Below are 18,938 nucleotides of genomic sequence, written 5' to 3'. Positions count from 1 at the left end.
ATCTGTGATGATGTTATTAGGTAAACCATGTAAGCGAAAAACAGAATTTATAAATACTTTAGCGGTAACTTTAGCAGTCGGTAGTCCTTTGAGGGGTATGATATGTGCCATCCTAGTTAGATGGTCTATTATGACTAAAATGGTGTTGAAATTTTGTGATATAGGTAAATCCACTATGAAGTCCATGGATATAGTGGACCAGGGCTTATCAGGGATCAGTAGAGGCATGAGTAGACCTACAGGTTTTTTGTGTTCTACTTTGTTATGGGCACAAGTATCACAGGTGGAAATGTAGTGATGCATATATTGGTCTAGTTTTGGCCACCAGAAATGTCTTTTGGTTAAGTCTAAGGTTTTTTTGTATGCCCAAATGTCCTGACACGGTACTGTCATGGGTATGAGCTAGAATGGCTTTCCTTATTGTTTCAGGTATGTATAATTTGTTCTCATAATATAGTAATCCTGTAGAAGGGTCCTTACTACAGCATTTTGGGGGATAAGACTCTGTTTTTAGAGCTTTTAATACGTCATCCTCTAATGCGGTGAGGTTTCCTAGAATTTTCTCTGGTGGAATAGTTAATTCTATAGTCTCCTGTTCAGGAGTTGAGTCAAATTGGCGTGATAGGGCATCAGCTTTGGTGTTCTGATGTCCAGGTTTGTAAGTTATGATAAAATTAAAACGGTCTAAGAATAAAGACCATCTTACTTGGCGGGCTGTCAGAGTTTTGTTTTTCTTGAGATATTCTAAATTCTTGTGGTCTGTGTATATTGTAAAGGTGTCTTTAGAGCCTTCTAGGAGATGCCTCCAGTGTTCTAATGAACATTTTATAGCCAATAACTCTTTGTCACCGACACTATAGTTGATTTCTGCAGCAGTCAATGCCCTTGAATAAAATTCTATAGGATGGGTTTCAGATGTTTTTTTGTTGTCTATTTGAGATAGTACTGCTCCCAAACCAGTGTTTGAGGCATCAACTTCTAGAATGTATTTTGAGTTATAATTTGGCATACATAACACAATAGCTGTTGTAAAACATTGTTTTAAACAGGAGAAAGCTTTTTGGGGCTTCTTCAGACCATTTGAATTTATGTGTTTTACTTGTTAAATTAGTTAAGGGTTTAACGATTGATGAGAAATTCTTTATAAATTTGTGATAAAAATTTGCAAATCCTATAAACCGTTGTACGGCTTTTACAGTGGTGGGTATTGGCCAATTAAGGATGGCTGTGATTTTCTCTGGATCCATTTCTATCCTATTAGGTGTTATTATATAACCAAGGAACTTTATGCGATTTACATGAAAACTAAATTTTTCATCTAGTTTCGCGAACAGTTTATGTTCTTTAAGTCTACTTAATACCCATCGTACGTGTTGTTCGTGTTTGGTTTGATTTTTAGAATATATGAGGATATCGTCTAGATAAATTATGATGCAAACATCAATCAAATTGTGGAATATTTCGTTAATGAAAAATTGAAATGTTGCTGGGGCATTTGTAAGACCAAATGGCATAACATTATACTGGTAGAGTCCATAACGTGTTCGGAAAGCTGTCTTCCATTCATCTCCTTTTTTATTCTAATAAGATTATAAGACCCTTTAAATCCAATTTAGTGTAAATTGTGGCTTCAGTAAGGCGTTCTAGTAGTTCTGGGATTAGTGGCAGTGGGTATAGGTTTTTTATTGTGATGGAATTTAAAGCTCTGTAATCTATGATTGGGCGTAGTGTCCCATCTTTATTTTTTACTAGGAACATGCCAGCAGCTGCTGGTGAGGTAGAATGGAAGATGAATCCCTTCCTCAAATTGTCATCTAAGTATGATCTTAGGTTAACTCGGTTTGAGATAATGGATATATTTTTCCATGAGGGATCTGTGATCCCGGTATGGTGTCTATTGGACAATCAAACGTCCTGTGTGGGGGTAAGCATTCAGCTTCTTTTAAATCAAATACCTCAGCCAGATCCAGATAAGGCCCTGGTATGCTAGTTGTAGTTGAGGATATAGTGCAATGTGGATAGCATGTTTTTTGACAGTAAGAAGAGTTAAGTATGACTGTATGTTGTACCCAATTTATTGTAGGATTATGTTTGACTAACCAAGTATATCCCAAAATTATTGAATGTATGGAGTTAGGTAGAACATCAAATGTGATATACTCTAAATGACCTGAGTCTGTGGTTATTAGTAGAGGTATGGTTTGGTGTGTAATGGGTCCTTTCTGTAACAGTCTTCCATCAATTAATTTAACATACACAGGATTATGCTTACACACTATCGGTATTTTATTGATTTCAACATAGTTTGAATCAATGTAGTTCTCAGATGCTCCTGAGTCAATCAGTCCTTTAGTTTGGATATTTCTCTGGTCCCACTGTAAAGAAAGAGGAATTACCATATGTGATAAGTTCACTATACTATGTAGGTGGTTTATTTTATATGGCTTACCCCTTTTTTGCTTGGCTAGCAATGGACAAACTGATACGGAATGTTCTTTGTGGGCACAGTATAAACAAAGATTTCCTAGTCTTCTCCTAGTCTTCTCTTCTTGTGTGAGCGGTCCTTTGATGGTTCCTATTTCCATAGGGGTAGAGTGGATGGCTGATTTTTCTGAGCTGGATGCAAATGGACGTCATGTAGGTGGGTCAAATGTTGCTTTCTCAGCTCTCCTTTCCCTTAGTCTGCGATCCAAAGTTGTACTGAGCTTTATGAGAGAGCTTAAAGTATCTGAGATCTCTACTCTGGAAAGTTCATCTTTTAAAATTGCTGAGAGTCCCAGTCGGAACTGGTTTTTGAGACTAATCTCATTCCACTGTGAGTCAGTGGCCCACATCTGGAAATCAGTTGTGTACTCTTCCACGGTGCGCTTGCCCTGTTTCAACTGTAGCAAGCGTGTTTCTGCATACAGCTGTGTGTTTGCATCCTCATATAAATTTGTCATGGCTACAAAAAAAGTCCTGTAGTGAATCTAGAATAGGATTATTAGTTTCATAGAATCTGTTAGTCCAAGAGCGAGGTTCAACTTGTAAATAGGATATTACTGTACAAACTTTTATCCTGTCTGAATGATATGTACGTGGTTTCAACGAAAACAATAGGTTACATGCATTCTTAAAATCTCTGAACTCACTTCTTTTACCTGAAAATGGAGTGGGGTGTTGTATGTGGGGTTCAGGTATTTCAGATTCTTTTGATGACATGCAGTCTTTAATGATATTCTTTAAGGCAATACTTTCAGTCTGTACCTCAGTGAGGCCTCGGGCTAGATAATCTAGTTTTTGATATATGTTGGTAAACTCGTTTTTTATTTCCTCAGGATTCATATTTTTTTTTTTTTTGGGCCTGAAAATTATGTGGTGTTCTATGATGTTTGAGGAATGGTAATTCTTTAATTTATACCAAACTTAGTTTACCTTGCAGCATAAGCTACCTTGAAAGGTAGTGTTTCTCTTAATTAGTACCCACCAAGTAACAATGACTATATTACCTGGGGAGTATACAAGGAGAAGGTTTGCTTAAAGAAGAATTCACTTATGTGAGGGTTAATTTCTATAAATAACCTCAATAAGATTGTATAAGTTTATATCCAAAATAGTTATAAGTAGATATCAGAATTTTCATAAAGTGAAATAAGATCATAAAGATTATTTCTTTCAGTCCAGGTTTAAGTAGTTTAGGTAGATTCAGAGTCCTTATATTTAATTCTGGCAAATGATGCTCAGTTAGTAGATTAGATGAAGATATCCAATAAATGACTGAAGTAGTTCTTCACACACTCACACAAACGATCACTCTAAAATATGTACATAATCCAGTCACTCCTTCATACATATTCATTTATACAAGTGTTGACAAATTTACAAGTGTAGGTAGACTTTCTTATGAACGTTTCAGTAAGAGATGTCTTAGATAAATAGCAGGCAAGTTGAATTAGCTTTTTAGAATATGCAGAGGTTAATAAACTATTGCGGGTTTAAGCAAAGGAATTGCGGTTCAATCTTCCGGTACAAACACAAGATCATATGCTGAAATAAAACCGGAGGTACTTTATGCTAATATAGAAGCTAATTCCAGCTTAAGAATAAATTGGAACGATACCTTTACTCAGAGTTCACCTCGTAAACAGTCAGCTCCGTGTGCATGGAAGTCCGGTGTGAGTGTGACTGACATCCGGAACGCCGGGGAAAGTAGATCCGTCCTGGGTTGAGGTCGGTGGAGTGATCAAGAGAGTAGCCAAAATGGCTCAAGAAGAATGTAGCACAAAATGATTCAGCAAGAACACAAGTTAGTTTAGGCGGAGACTAAGCTAAATCAACAAAGAGATCTTCAGTTTATAGCAATAAACTATTTTAAGCATAAACACAGCTTGACCTGAATTACATAGAAAGAAAACAAAAAATACTTAGCAACAATCTGCATAAGCTTCAATTTTCAGGCAAGGCTTGAGTCCAAATGAGTTCCTTAAATAGGATGGTGCAAATAATGGGAGGGGATATACCTTAAAGGTATACCACAGTTGGAAACTTCTGTGAGTCGGGGGGTTTTAAGGGCGAGATCGTTTTCTGAACTCTTTTTAGATTTCGGTATTCATCGGTCTTCGTTCTTTGCTTATTTACAGACTCGCCACTGGATTGAAATATTAAGATTGGGAACTGGTGCCGACTTGTCTCTTGGAGAATTAGATAAGCCAATCGATGCATTTCCAATATATATAATACTCTGAATGATATTCAGGGTAAAACTCATATTGAAGCTTTGCTTGCAAAATGGATCAGACTGCTCCCTGAATTATCCACATATAATATCTCCCAAAGGCGGCCTATCTATCAAGCTCCGTATGGAGCTTGAAGCCCCGTGGGCTCACCAGAAACACCAGTTATGAAGCAGCGGTCTAAAGACCGCTGCTCCATAACCTGTCTGTCTGCTTTGAGGAGGTGGACAGACATTGCGGGATATCAAACCGATCAAATACGATTGGGTTGATTGACACCCCCTGCTAGCAGATGATTGGCTGCAAATCTGCAGGGGGCGGCGTTGCACCAGCAGTTCACAAGAGCTACAGCCACTACACGTCTTCTTTCTCTCTAAATATTCACCTCTAAACCCAGCCTATAGACTTGTAAATACAGTTGCAGGTATACCTCACTTTACAGCGCTTCGCTAATACAGCGCTTTGTGGAGCTGAAGTTCAACCTCCAAGGATTTTAAAACATTGCTGTAATCTTTGTGAGATTGCGAGAAAAGTGACTGGCACCATTTTGTTATGCTTAGTTCACTCTGTTTACTGCATTACAGTGTAATCTGTGTCTCAGTGCTATACTCTGGCAAATTGTACTACAGTAATTGTCACTATTTTACAGGTACAGAATTTATTGAATACTGTGCTGTGCGAGTGTTAAACTAAACTTAGCACTATTGCACACCTAATATAAGTTAATTAAAACATGTTTTTAAGTTTTTAAACACACTGGCAAGTGAAAAGAAAGCTAAAACTGCCTTGTTTCACTTTAAGACGGTTTTCACTTTACAGCGGGGCTCCGGTCCCTAACCCGCTGTATGAGCCGGGTATACCTGTATTATGATAACGCAGAATTTAATTCTTAAAAAATGGAAAAGTAGATCTGGGCTCAAATTTTCAGAATTTTTGAATATGCTGCAAAATCAAATGACTCTGGAACAATTTGGCCTGAAGATCTATAATGAAAAAGAGATAAAACGTCTCTTTCTAGAATGGGAGAAACTGATTTTATCTCTTCCTCTAGAAGTTCAAATCCAGGTGGTTTCCTCTTTTAAGAACATGGGGATATATAATTAGTTTTCAGTGCGACTGGAGTAGCTCTGGATTAGAGAAACAGTGGCCTAGATTTGGAGTTTGGCGTTAGCCGTGAAAACCAGCGTTAGAGGCTCCTAACCCTGGTTTTAGGCTACCTCCGGTATTTGGAGTCACTCAAAATAGGGTCTAACGCTCACTTTTCAGCCGCGACTTTTCCATACCGCAGATCCCCTTACGTAAATTGCGTATCCTATCTTTTCAATGGGATTTTTCTAACTCCGGTATTTAGAGTCGTGTCTGAAGTGAGCGTTAGAACTCTAACGACAAAACTCCAGCCGCAGGAAAAAAGTCAGTAGTTAAGAGCTTTCTGGGCTAACGCCGGTTTATAAAGCTCTTAACTACTGTACTCTAAAGTACACTAACACCCATAAACTACCTATGTACCCCTAAACCGATGTCCCCCCACATCGCCGACACTCGATTAAATTTTTTTAACCCCTAATCTGCCGACCGCCACCTACGTTATACTTATGTACCCCTAATCTGCTGCCCCTAACACCGCCGACCCCTATATTATATTTATTAACCCCTAACCTGTCCCCCACAACGTCGCAGCCAGCTACCTACAATAATTAACCCCTAATCTGCCGACCGCAAAGCGCCGCCACCTACGTTATACTTATGTACCCCTAATCTGCTGCCCCTAACACAGCCGACCCCTATATTATATTTATTAACCCCTAATCTGCCCCCCTCAACGTCGCCTCCACCTGCCTACACTTATTAACCCCTAATCTGCCGAGCGGACCGCACCGCTATTATTATAAAGTTATTAACCCCTAATCCGCCTCACTAACCCTATAATAAATAGTATTAACCCCTAATCTGCCCTCCCTAACATCGCCGACACCTAACTTCAAACATTAACCCCTAATCTGCCGACTGGAGCTCACCGCTATTCTAATAAATGTATTAACCCATAAAGCTAAGTCTAACCCTAACACTAACACCCCCCTAAGTTAAATATAATTTAAATCTAACGAAATAAATTAACTCTTATTAAATAAATTATTCCTATTTAAAGCTAAATACTTACCTGTAAAATAAATCCTAATATAGCTACAATATAAATTATAATTATATTATAGCTATTTTAGGATTAATATTTATTTTACAGGTAACTTTGTATTTATTTTAACCAGGTACAATAGCTATTAAATAGTTAAGAACTATTTAATAGCTAAAATAGTTAAAATAATTACAAAATTACCTGTAAAATAAATCCTAACCTAAGTTACAATTAAACCTAACACTACACTATCAATAAATTAATTAAATAAACTACCTACAATTACCTACAATTAACCTAACACTACACTATCAATAAATTAATTAAATACAATTCCTACAAATAAATACAATTAAATAAACTAGCTAAAGTACAAAAAATAAAAAAGAACTAAGTTACAAAAAATAAAAAAATATTTACAAACATAAGAAAAATATTACAACAATTTTAAACTAATTACACCTACTCTAAGCCCCCTAATAAAATAACAAAGCCCCCCAAAATAAAAAAATGCCCTACCCTATTCTAAATTACTAAAGTTCAAAGCTCTTTTACCTTACCAGCCCTGAACAGGGCCCTTTGCGGGGCATGCCCCAAGAAGTTCAGCTCTTTTGCCTGTAAAAAAAACCATACAATACCCAAGCCCCCCAACATTACAACCCACCACCCACATACCCCTAATCTAACCCAAACCCCCCTTAAATAAACCTAACACTAAGCCCCTGAAGATCTTCCTACCTTGTCTTCACCTCACCGGGTTCACCGATCTGTCCAGAAGAGCTCCTCCGATGTCCTGATCCAAGCCCAAGCGGGGGGCTGAAGAGGTCCATGATCCGGCTGAAGTCTTCATCCAAGCGGGGCAGAAGAGGTCTTCCATCCGATTGAAGTCTTCATCCAAGCGGGATCTTCTATGGTCATCCATCCGGAGCGGAGCGGCAGGATCCTGAAGACCTCTGACGCGGAACATCCATCCTGGCCGACGACTGAATGACGAATGACGGTTCCTTTAAATGACGTCATCCAAGATGGCGTCCCTCGAATTCCGATTGGCTGATAGGATTCAGCCAATCTGATTGAACTTGATTCTGATTGGCTGATTCCATCAGCCAATCAGAATATTCCTACCTTAATTCCGATTGGCTGATAGAATCCTATCAGCCAATCGGAATTCGAGGGACGCCATCTTGGATGACGTCATTTAAAGGAACCGTCATTCGTCGTTCAGTCGTCGGCCAGGATGGATGTTCCGTGTCGGAGGTCTTCAGGATCCTGCTGCTCCGCTCCGGATGGATGACCATAGAAGATCCCGCTTGGATGAAGACTTCAATCGGATGGAAGACCTCTTCTGCCCCGCTTGGATGAAGACTTCAGCCGGATCATGGACCTCTTCAGCCCCCCGCTTGGGCTTGGATCAGGACATCGGAGGAGCTCTTCTGGACAGATCGGTGAACCCGGTGAGGTGAAGACAAGGTAGGAAGATCTTCAGGGGCTTAGTGTTAGGTTTATTTAAGGGGGGTTTGGGTTAGATTAGGGGTATGTGGGTGGTGGGTTGTAATGTTGGGGGGCTTGGGTATTGTATGGTTTTTTTTACAGGCAAAAGAGCTGAACTTCTTGGGGCATGCCCCGCAAAGGGCCCTGTTCAGGGCTGGTAAGGTAAAAGAGCTTTGAACTTTAGTAATTTAGAATAGGGTAGGGCATTTTTTTATTTTGGGGGGCTTTGTTATTTTATTAGGGGGCTTAGAGTAGGTGTAATTAGTTTAAAATTGTTGTAATATTTTTCTTATGTTTGTAAATATTTTTTTATTTTTTGTAACTTAGTTCTTTTTTATTTTTTGTACTTTAGCTAGTTTATTTAATTGTATTTATTTGTAGGAATTGTATTTAATTAATTTATTGATAGTGTAGTGTTAGGTTAATTGTAGGTAATTGTAGGTAGTTTATTTAATTAATTTATTGATAGTGTAGTGTTAGGTTTAATTGTAACTTAGGTTAGGATTTATTTTACAGGTAATTTTGTAATTATTTTAACTATTTTAGCTATTAAATAGTTCTTAACTATTTAATAGCTATTGTACCTGGTTAAAATAAATACAAAGTTACCTGTAAAATAAATATTAATCCTAAAATAGCAATAATATAATTATAATTTATATTGTAGCTATATTAGGATTTATTTTACAGGTAAGTATTTAGCTTTAAATAGGAATAATTTATTTAATAAGAGTTAATTTATTTCATTAGATTTAAATTATATTTAACTTAGGGGGGTGTTAGTGTTAGGGTTAGACTTAGCTTTATGGGTTAATACATTTATTAGAATAGCGGTGAGCTCCAGTCGGCAGATTAGGGGTTAATGTTTGAAGTTAGGTGTCGGCGATGTTAGGGAGGGCATATTAGGGGTTAATACTATTTATTATAGGGTTAGTGAGGTGGATTAGGGGTTAATAACTTTATAATAATAGCGGTGCGGTCCGGTCGGCAGATTAGGTGTTAATAAGTGTAGGCAGGTGGAGGCGACGTTGTGGGGGGCAGATTAGGGGTTAATAAATATAATATAGGGGTCGGCGATGTTAGGGCAGCAGATTAGGTGTACATAGGGATAATGTAAGTAGCGGCGGTTTACGGAGCGGCAGATTAGGGGTTAATAATAATATGCAGGGGTCAGCGATAGCGGGGGCAGCAGAATAGGGGTTAATAAGTGTAAGGTTAGGGGTGTTTAGACTCGGGGTACATGTTAGAGTGTTAGGTGCAGACGTAGGAAGTGTTTCCGCATAGCAAACAATGGGGCTGCGTTAGGAGCTGAACGCGGCTTTTTTGCAGGTGTTAGGTTTTTTTTCAGCTCAAACAGCTCCATTGTTTCCTATGGGGGAATCGTGCACGAGCACGTTTTTGAGGCTGGCCGCTTGCGTAAGCAACTCTGGTATCGAGAGTTGAAGCTGCGTTAAATATGCTCTACGCTCCTTTTTTGGAGCCTAACGCAGCCTTTATGTGGACTCTCAATACCAGAGTTATTTTTATGGTGCGGCCAGAAAAAAGCCGGTGTTAGCTACGCGGGTCGTTACCGACAAAACTCCAAATCTAGGCCAGTGTCTAAATCTTGCCTAGTAATACAATATCTACGTGAAACTATGTTATAACTGTCAGTTACTAGAAGTGTAATATTTTCATTGAATTGTATAAAAGACAAATATCTGATTGAATAAATAATATAAAGATTTTATTTAGAGTAATTCTATATAGAAATAGGCATACATTCAATAAGACAATTAAAAAGATGAGCGGATATATAAAGGATATTATTATCCTGTTTGAACCGGATCCGGTGTTAAAAAATGGATAAAAAAAAAAAAAAAACTGTAATGAATATATTTATTCTAAAATAATTGGTTTGGAATGATACCGCGTTCCTAGAAATATATATGTTGTATATTATAACTTAATGTATTTTACATATAGATCGTGGAGACTAGAGCGCATAGAGACTATTATTTGATATGAGAAATCAATTCATGCATATATATATATATACTTAGTCCATTAGTTTAAACAATTAAAAATAGAATAGCAATGTATGCAAAAGCACAATTACCCGGGGCTTTTTGCTTAAAATTAAACGGTACCTTTAAAATTGGAGAATAGATCAAGTCTGTGTACTATACCGGTATAGTTTTTCTGTGAGCCGTGCCTGTTGAGGCAAACTTGTTGATCTTTGAAACCCACCAGGGGGTCTTCTGAGATAGTATTCAAAGTGAAAGTGAAGCAACAATTTGTTACTTTAGTTGTAATCTTTTGTGTTGGAATGTGAAGGTTACGATGTTGTGTATCCTTTGTTGGAGGTCCCACCAGGGGGTGTCGCACGGTCCTTCAGGTGTATTTTATTGTTCAAAATACAATTTGGTCCTTTTTCTTGCTAATTTTCTAGCTAGATGTTGTCCGACTTTGTTCTCTTTTCACCTTTGTTGAGCGGTTAGTCAGAAAAGTTTTAGCAAGTGCCAAACGGTGGAGTATCTTGAACTCATAGTTTTTTGGATCCCTTTTTTGTATATGTCAGTTAGAGGAAAGAAGGGGTTATCGGAGGATTCACACTCTAACAGAGTTCTGACTTGTTTTCAGCTGTCTCCTTGTTAGCGGTCCTCTTTTGTTGTTTTACCTTTGGTGTTTATTCCGGGTGTAGTTCTATGATCTTATCCTTAGTGCAGGGCTGCTGGATGTATTCTTGTTCAGAAAAAAGCAGCTGTAAATAGGATCCTGAGTCTCTGGAGCAATACGTTTGGACGTGTTTCGGCTGTCACCTGCAGCCTTTTTCAATGTACTACACCCGGAATAAACACCAAAGGTAAAACAACAAAAGAGGACCGCTAACAAGGAGACAGCTGAAAACAAGTCAGAACTCTGTTAGAGTGTGAATCCTCCGATAACCCCTTCTTTCCTCTAACTGACATATACAAAAAAGGGATCCAAAAAACTATGAGTTCAAGATACTCCACCGTTTGACACTTGCTAAAACTTTTCTGACTAACCGCTCAACAAAGGTGAAAAGAGAACAAAGTCGGACAACATCTAGCTAGAAAATTAGCAAGAAAAAGGACCAAATTGTATTTTGAACAATAAAATACACCTGAAGGACCGTGCGAGACCCCCTGGTGGGACCTCCAACAAAGGATACACAACATCGTAACCTTTACATTCCAACACAAAGGATTACAACTAAAGTAACAAATTGTTGCTTCACTTTCACTTTGAATACTATCTCAGAAGACCCCCTGGTGGGTTTCAAAGATCAACAAGTTTGCCTCAACAGGCACGGCTCACAGAAAAACTATACCGGTATAGTACACAGACTTGATCTATTCTCCAATTTTAAAGGTACCGTTTAATTTTAAGCAAAAAGCCCCGGGCAATTGTGCTTTTGCATACATTGCTATTCTATTTTTAATTGTTTAAACTAATGGACTAAGTATATATATATATATGCATGAATTGATTTCTCATATCAAATAATAGTCTCTATGCGCTCTAGTCTCCACGATCTATATGTAAAATACATTAAGTTATAATATACAACATATATATTTCTAGGAACGCGGTATCATTCCAAACCAATTATTTTAGAATAAATATATTCATTACAGTTTTTGTTTTTTTTTAATCTATTTTTTAACACCGGATCCGGTTCAAACAGGATAATAATATCCTTTATATATCCGCTCATCTTTTTAATTGTCTTATTGAATGTATGCCTATTTCTATATAGAATTACTCTAAATAAAATCTTTATATTATTTATTCAATCAGATATTTGTCTTTTATACAATTCAATGAAAATATTACACTTCTAGTAACTGACAGTTATAACATAGTTTCACGTAGATATTGTATTACTAGGCAAGATTTAGACTGAGTTTCTCTAATCCAGAGCTACTCCAGTCGCACTGAAAACTAATTATATATCCCCATGTTCTAATAACTATCTTTTTAGTTACAGGTAGTTTTTATCTGAGGTAAAACCACAGTTTTAGTGCTTTTTTGCCTTTAAAAGTTCACACCAGTATCTAGGGTATATCTTTTAAGAGCAACTATCATAATTGTTCCTCTTTTAAGAAACCAGATTGGTTTAGCCAAAAGATAATTAGAGCTTTTTTCCCAGGCGACTGGCAAAGGAGTTAAAACCCATTTCCCCCCCCCCCTTCCCTCCTCCCTTTTTTTTCTCTTCTCTCTCTCTGTTTGGTGGGTAATGCATGTAAGTTTAGTGCTACTATTCGCATATTCTGTATTGAATACAACTCGTCTATTTGTGCTTTACAATGGTCTTAAATGTTGTTACATAGCAAGTGTCACTTTATATGGTTCTCCTTTTTAGGAGTTAAGAACCGACTTTATTTTCACTGTTCTAAATGACCAAGTGGAGTCTATTGATAACCATTGTATTATGTTTTTGCCTTTCTCGATTTTTTTTTTTTTTTCATTTATGTGAAAAAGCGTAGATGATGTTTGTGATATGTCATTATGTAATCGTTTGGTATTTTCAAATGTATTCATATTAAGCATCAATAAAAAAACAAAAAACAAAAGAGTTAAACATTTGCTGTGTATTTATATATATAAAAGGCTCGACATTTCTACTAGTTACGGACAAGTAAGAAATTGCAGTGATTGCCTGAGTAAAAAATTTGGCTTTTCATATATTGAGTGGACTAGTAACTTTTTATCCTCCTGGCTAGTTACTTTTAACCCCTGACTATTAAACTATAGTGATATTTTTCATCCCCTGAATATATATATCCTCATGAACAATGGAGTAGATAGACACCCAGAAACAAAAAATACAGAGATAGAGTAGTAAAATATAGCCAGCACTAACCCATTCAAAAATAAAAAAGAGCACTGAGAATTAAACATACTGAATTTGAAGCAAATAGGTTTCGCACTTGATTAATCTGGTACATATGAATCAAAGCCAGTATATACAAATGATAAAAAAACAATAATTATTATCCATTCCCTAGTTTTTTTTATAACCAACACAGGTACTGTAAGAATATATATAACCATATTACTTGACACTATTTTGTCTCTAGTAATCCATTTTGTTTAAACACCATTTTAAGATTAGTTCATTATAATGTGGTTTATTATGCTGTGAGAAAAATATGCTGATGTTAGTATGTTAGTTTTCATGTGCAACAACTTTATCTCAATAATTTGTACGGTGGCCTTGTTATGTCTTTGGCAGTGCGCCCGGATGCACGTTTATCTAAAACTCTTTGTTCATCGGTATACTCCTTCTTACTCCTATATTTTTACTATGGTTCTTTGTTCTAAGCTACCCTGTGTAAAATGGTCTGACTTTGATACGTCACTGTTTAACCCCATATACTGTAATCATTTTCTATAAAAGCATCTTATGCCTTAAAATAAACAGAACAGTAATTAGACTTTACTTGCTGCTTGTCTGATTTCTGTTCCCCCGAGATATCTCACCAGGTAACCCATTCAGCTGCAGGTGAAAGTGTAAAATACTGCTAAGTGTCAAGAGGTACCCCTGTCATAAGAGAACACCGAACAGTGACATTAATAAACTTTTTACCTCAGTGATTACCTTGTATCTAAGTCTCTGCAAACTGACCCCTTTTTTCAGTTCTTTTGACAGACTTGCATTTTAGCCAATCAGTGATGACTCCTAGGTAACTCCACGTGAATGAGCACAGTGCTATCTATGTGACACACATGAACTAACATGCTCTAGTGGTAAAAAACTGTCAAAATGCCCTGAGATAAGAGGCGGCCTTCAAGGTCTAAGAAATTAGCATATGAACCTCCTAGGTTTAGCTTTCAACTAAGAATACCAAGAGAACAAAATAAAATTGGTGATATAAGTAAATTGGAAAGTTGTTTGTTAACCCCTTAACGACCGACGACGTGCAGGGTACGTCCTCCAAAAAAATACAGTTAACGACCGAAGACGTACCCTGCACGTCGTCGGACTTGGAAAGTGGTGGAAGCGATCCTGGTGGCTTCGAGCCGCTTTCTGGTTATTGAAGTGATGCCTCGATATCGAGGCATCCTGTAATAACCATCCTTGGCCATCGGATGCAGAGAGAGCCACTCTGTGGCCCTCTCTGCAGCGGACATCGATGGCCGCAATTGTTGGTGGGTGGGAGCCGATTTGGGAGACGGGTGGGCGGCCATTGATGGCTTCTGGCTTTTTTTTGTAAACTGGGTACTGACAATCAGCTGCCAGTACCCAAGATGGCTCCCAATAAGGTAGAGGGGGAGGGTTAGAGAGCTTTTTTGGGGGGATCAGGGGGGTTGGGGACTAAGGGGGGATCCTACACAGCAGCATATGTAAAAAAATAAAATAATATATATACCTTTTATTTTAGTACTGGCAGACTTTCTGCCAGTACTTAAGATGGCGGGGACAATTGTGGGGTGGGGGAGGGAAGAGAGCTGTTTGGGAGGGATCAGGGGTGTGATGTGTCAGGTGGGAGGCTGATCTCTACACTAAAGTTAAAATTAACCCTGCAAGCTCCCTACAAGCTCCCTAATTAACCCCTTCACTGCTATCCATAATACACGTGTGATGCGCAGCAGCATTTAGCGGCCTTCTAATTACCAAAAAAGCAAGTTTGTGAAATAGTTTGTGAAAAAGTTGACTTTTTTTTTTAGATGATCGCATTTGGAGGTGAAATCGTGGCATGAAATATACCAAAATGGGCCTAGATCAATACTTTGGGTTGCCTTCCAATTACCAAAAAGGAACGCCAAAGCCATATATGTCTGCTATTTCTGAACAAAGGGGATCCCAGAGAAGCATTTACAACCATTTGTGCCATAATTGCACAAGCTGTTTGAAAATAATTTCAGTGAGAAACCTAAAATTGTGAAAAATTTAACTTCTTTTTTATTTGATCGCATTTGGCGGTGAAATGGTGGCATGAAATATACCAAATTGGGCCTAGATCAATACTTTTGGTTGTCTACTACACTACACTAAAGCTAAAATTACCCCAAAAAGCTATATGCTCCATAATTAACCCCTTCACTGCTGGGCATAATACATATGTGGTACGCAGTGGCATTTAGCGGCCTTCTAATTACCAAAAAGCAACGCCAAAGCCATATATGTCTGAACAAAGGGGATCCCAGAGAAGCATTTACAACCATTTATGCCATAATTGCACAAGTTGTTTGCAAATAATTTCTGTGAGAAACCAAAAAGTTTGTGAAAAAAATTGTAAAAAAGTGAACTTTTTTTTTTATTTGATCGCATTTGGCGGTGAAATGGTGGCATGAAATATACCAAAATGGGCCTAGCTCAATACTTTGGGATGTCTTCTAAAAAAAATATATACATGTCAAGGGATTCCTGGAAGATATCAGTGTCCCAATGTAACTAGCGCTAATTTTGAAAAAAAGTGGTTTGGAAATAGCAAAGTGCTACTTGTATTTATTGCCCTATAACTTGCAAAAAAAGCAAAGAACATGTAAACATTAGTTATTTCTAAACTCAGGACAAAAAACTATGAAACTATTTAGCATGTGTGTTTCTTGGTGGTTGTAGATGTGTAACAGATTTTGGGGGTCAAAGTTAGAAAATGTGTTCTTCCATTTTTTCCTCATATTTTATTAAAAAACATTATAGTAAATTATAAGATATGGTGAAAATAATGGTATCTTTAGAAAGTCCATTTAATGGTGAGAAAATCGGTATATAATATGTGTGGGTATAGTAAATGAGTAAGAGGAAAATTACAGCTAAACACAAACACCGCAAAAATGTAAACATAGCCTTGGTCCCAAACGGACAGAAAATGGAAAAGTGCTGTGGTCATTAAGGGGCTAAATACCAGACGAAACTTAGTGTCTAAGCCTATCATATTATATGTGCATAAACCATAAATACTCTCTTACTGTATTCAGTACTGGGTGGAGGAAAGAACAGAAAATTGTGCCTTTGGGTGCCTTCACCATAATTCTGACAGTTACTGCAACACAGAGTAGACAGAAAGATCTGTTATCGGACTATCATTTATTTAAACTCTCACCTCATGTGTTCCTCTGTCTTGCCTCTTCCTGGTATAATTAAAGGCAAAGGCAATGGCCTCCATTTTGCCACCACAAGACTTTGTTGCCAACTGCCTGCGTAATGCCGGCTGCTCGTCTTTGCTGTGACCTGCAAAGGACAAGGATATTTATCACTCTGTTAGCTATCTACAAATAACATAATAATAACAAAGACATTTAACACTCTGTGATTAAAGCTAACAATTAAAATAAAAAAATAATATTTCCATATCTTTATAAAAAGAATCTGAAAGTATTAAATAACATCCAGAATGTAGTTTACAGCACTTTATCCTATATGCTGTTTTGAAGATTACTCCCCTTCCATATTTTACTTTGATATAGGACTGTGTTTAAACTTACAATTTCTTTAAATTATGTTAGAGTGTCTCTCTAAAGTGGATCAAAAAGATCAGTCAATTAAGAAAAAAAAGTGTTGGGTAAAAGTTTAAAAACTTCAAAATAAACATCTAATATAAAGTTGGATATAGTTTAATATATTTTTTATCCAGTAAGTTCTAAATATGTTTTCATTCAGTCTGATAGTAGCTTATTACTTGTTGAGAATTAAACCATATAGGTGTTTCATTAACTTCATATTAATTTAAATTAGATCTTCCTTTTGTCAAGATGAAATACATTTGACTAATATTACTCAGAATAATACAACATTTTTAAATGGAGACCAAGAAATCTGTCATTAAAAAACTCCCACTAAATATTTAAACTCAACTTGTATTCCTACTTTAAGGATTCAAATGGATAAAATTCAGATATTTGTTTATTGACTTTCTAGGAAGATTATGTAAAAACTAATAAAAAACAGGTTTATGAAAAATGGGTGAAACACATTAGATGTAAAATATAGCTCAGTTTGACTTACATAGTGCTTTTTAAAATATACATTGCATTTATTAAGAGACAGAGCAAAATTAAAGTAAAAGGATATGTATACAGTCTAAACATTATTGGTTAACTAGTCCATCTATTAACCAAAATATGACTTTCGGGCTTACTATAGAATGACAGTACTTACAACTGTTTTCAGCAACAGGATGGGTGAGATGATCTTTGATGGATTCCCATAGATCATAATCCTCAAAATCTAAGACAAATTCTTCAAAGTCTTCATATCCAACGGAGTCTCTCATATTATTCTTTAGTGTTTCCTTTCTTAAGAGTTCTGCTGCCACTACATCTCCTTCGTTCTCATCTCCTTCTTGAATGGTTCTCATTTTTCTACTCTAAACTCTGTCCTCTGAGGTTTAGCTGACAAGAATAAACTCTGAATAGTTTGGCAACAACACAGTCTAGATAATAGATTTGAGTAAAAAGAAAATGACTAGTAGGGGTCAGCTATACTGTGTCATGAGGATATGATAACGAGGACATAGAAATTTGTAATGCATATTGTAAAGTTGATTATGGAGTTAGCCAATCCCTTCTCTATTTTTCCCCGCAGAAGTGGGAATGATTAGAGTGACCCGAAAACTCTGAATAGACACCCTTGTAAAAGTTACTAACTACTCTAATATCTGCATCTTCCCATATTTGTTATAACCTATATGAAACTTATTTTTGTCCATCTATTTTATCAGCCTAATTACTGACATGCTCATTCTATATTTACCAGTCACTTCTCCTGTTGCCTTTACTCACTCTGAAGCTCACTGGCTACCACTCTCCTATTGAGTTTTACATATCCTGGGGACATGGTGACATATTTCCATGACGCTTCACATCAGAACAAACTGATGGCAGTCACTGTCTCAAACTATTTTTTAAATGTAGGTTAACACATGCAATAGTTCTTACATACTCAATATCACACTCATAATTGACATCACCAAATACCTTAAAATAGATACGAGGATGAATACATTTTTTGGGTCCCTAACCATTAGTGGTCAATTTCTATGTTTTTAATAAATGTAAGAACAGCTTTGTGCAGAGGATATTTTTGACATCAAACTGGGATAACTGTGGCTCAACTACAACAGATCAATGTCTCCCTTCGTGTATTTATTGATCAACAACAGATTGATTTTCCTCTAAAGCCTCCAGCAGTTTCTGCACTTCATTCAATGTCAGAGCGCAGTTGGGATGTTGGAATGAATGGATGAGGAGTCTACAAAAATTGTTAGTAGCATGAGTACATCTGAAATAGAAAGCAATCCATGCATGTTTTTTACAGTTAAAATTGAAATGCACTATAGAGTATTTCAGATTTGACAAGAATCAGTTAATGTGATATACTTGGATTTTGCAAAAGCTTTTGATATAGTGCCAGATGAGAGATTATTGTACAAAATGAACGGACTGTGAATAGCTAAAAATGTTAGCTCATGGAAAAATAACTGGATAAAAGACCGGAAGCAACAAGTAGCAGTAAACAGATTATACTCAGATTGGACAAAGGTAATTAAAATACTGGGCCCTGTTCTTTTTAATATTTTTATTAATGACTTGTAGAAAGGATTGAATAGTAACGTCTCTATTTTTGCAGATGATACAAAGTTGTGTAAGGT

The 18,938-nt window shown here is 36.8% G+C and overlaps 1 protein-coding gene across 1 annotated transcript in view; it reads right to left on the bottom strand.

The window, feature by feature from the left end:
- Positions 1-17,645, bottom strand: part of SLC4A3 (solute carrier family 4 member 3) — a 153,917-nt gene extending 136,272 nt beyond the window's left edge. The window contains exons 1-2 of the mRNA XM_053689813.1: positions 17,447-17,645; positions 16,392-16,519 (exon numbers count right to left, since the gene is read on the bottom strand). Of these exons, the coding sequence (XP_053545788.1) occupies positions 16,392-16,519; positions 17,447-17,645 (327 nt within the window). The remainder of the gene's footprint in view (positions 1-16,391; positions 16,520-17,446) is intronic.
- Positions 17,646-18,938: the final 1,293 nt, after the last annotated feature.

This window comes from Bombina bombina, chromosome 1 (genome assembly GCF_027579735.1).
Source record: "Bombina bombina isolate aBomBom1 chromosome 1, aBomBom1.pri, whole genome shotgun sequence".
Lineage (NCBI taxonomy): Eukaryota > Metazoa > Chordata > Amphibia > Anura > Bombinatoridae > Bombina > Bombina bombina.
The sequence above is the reverse complement of the archived record's forward strand: the minus strand, read 5'-3'. Positions and strand labels throughout refer to the sequence as shown.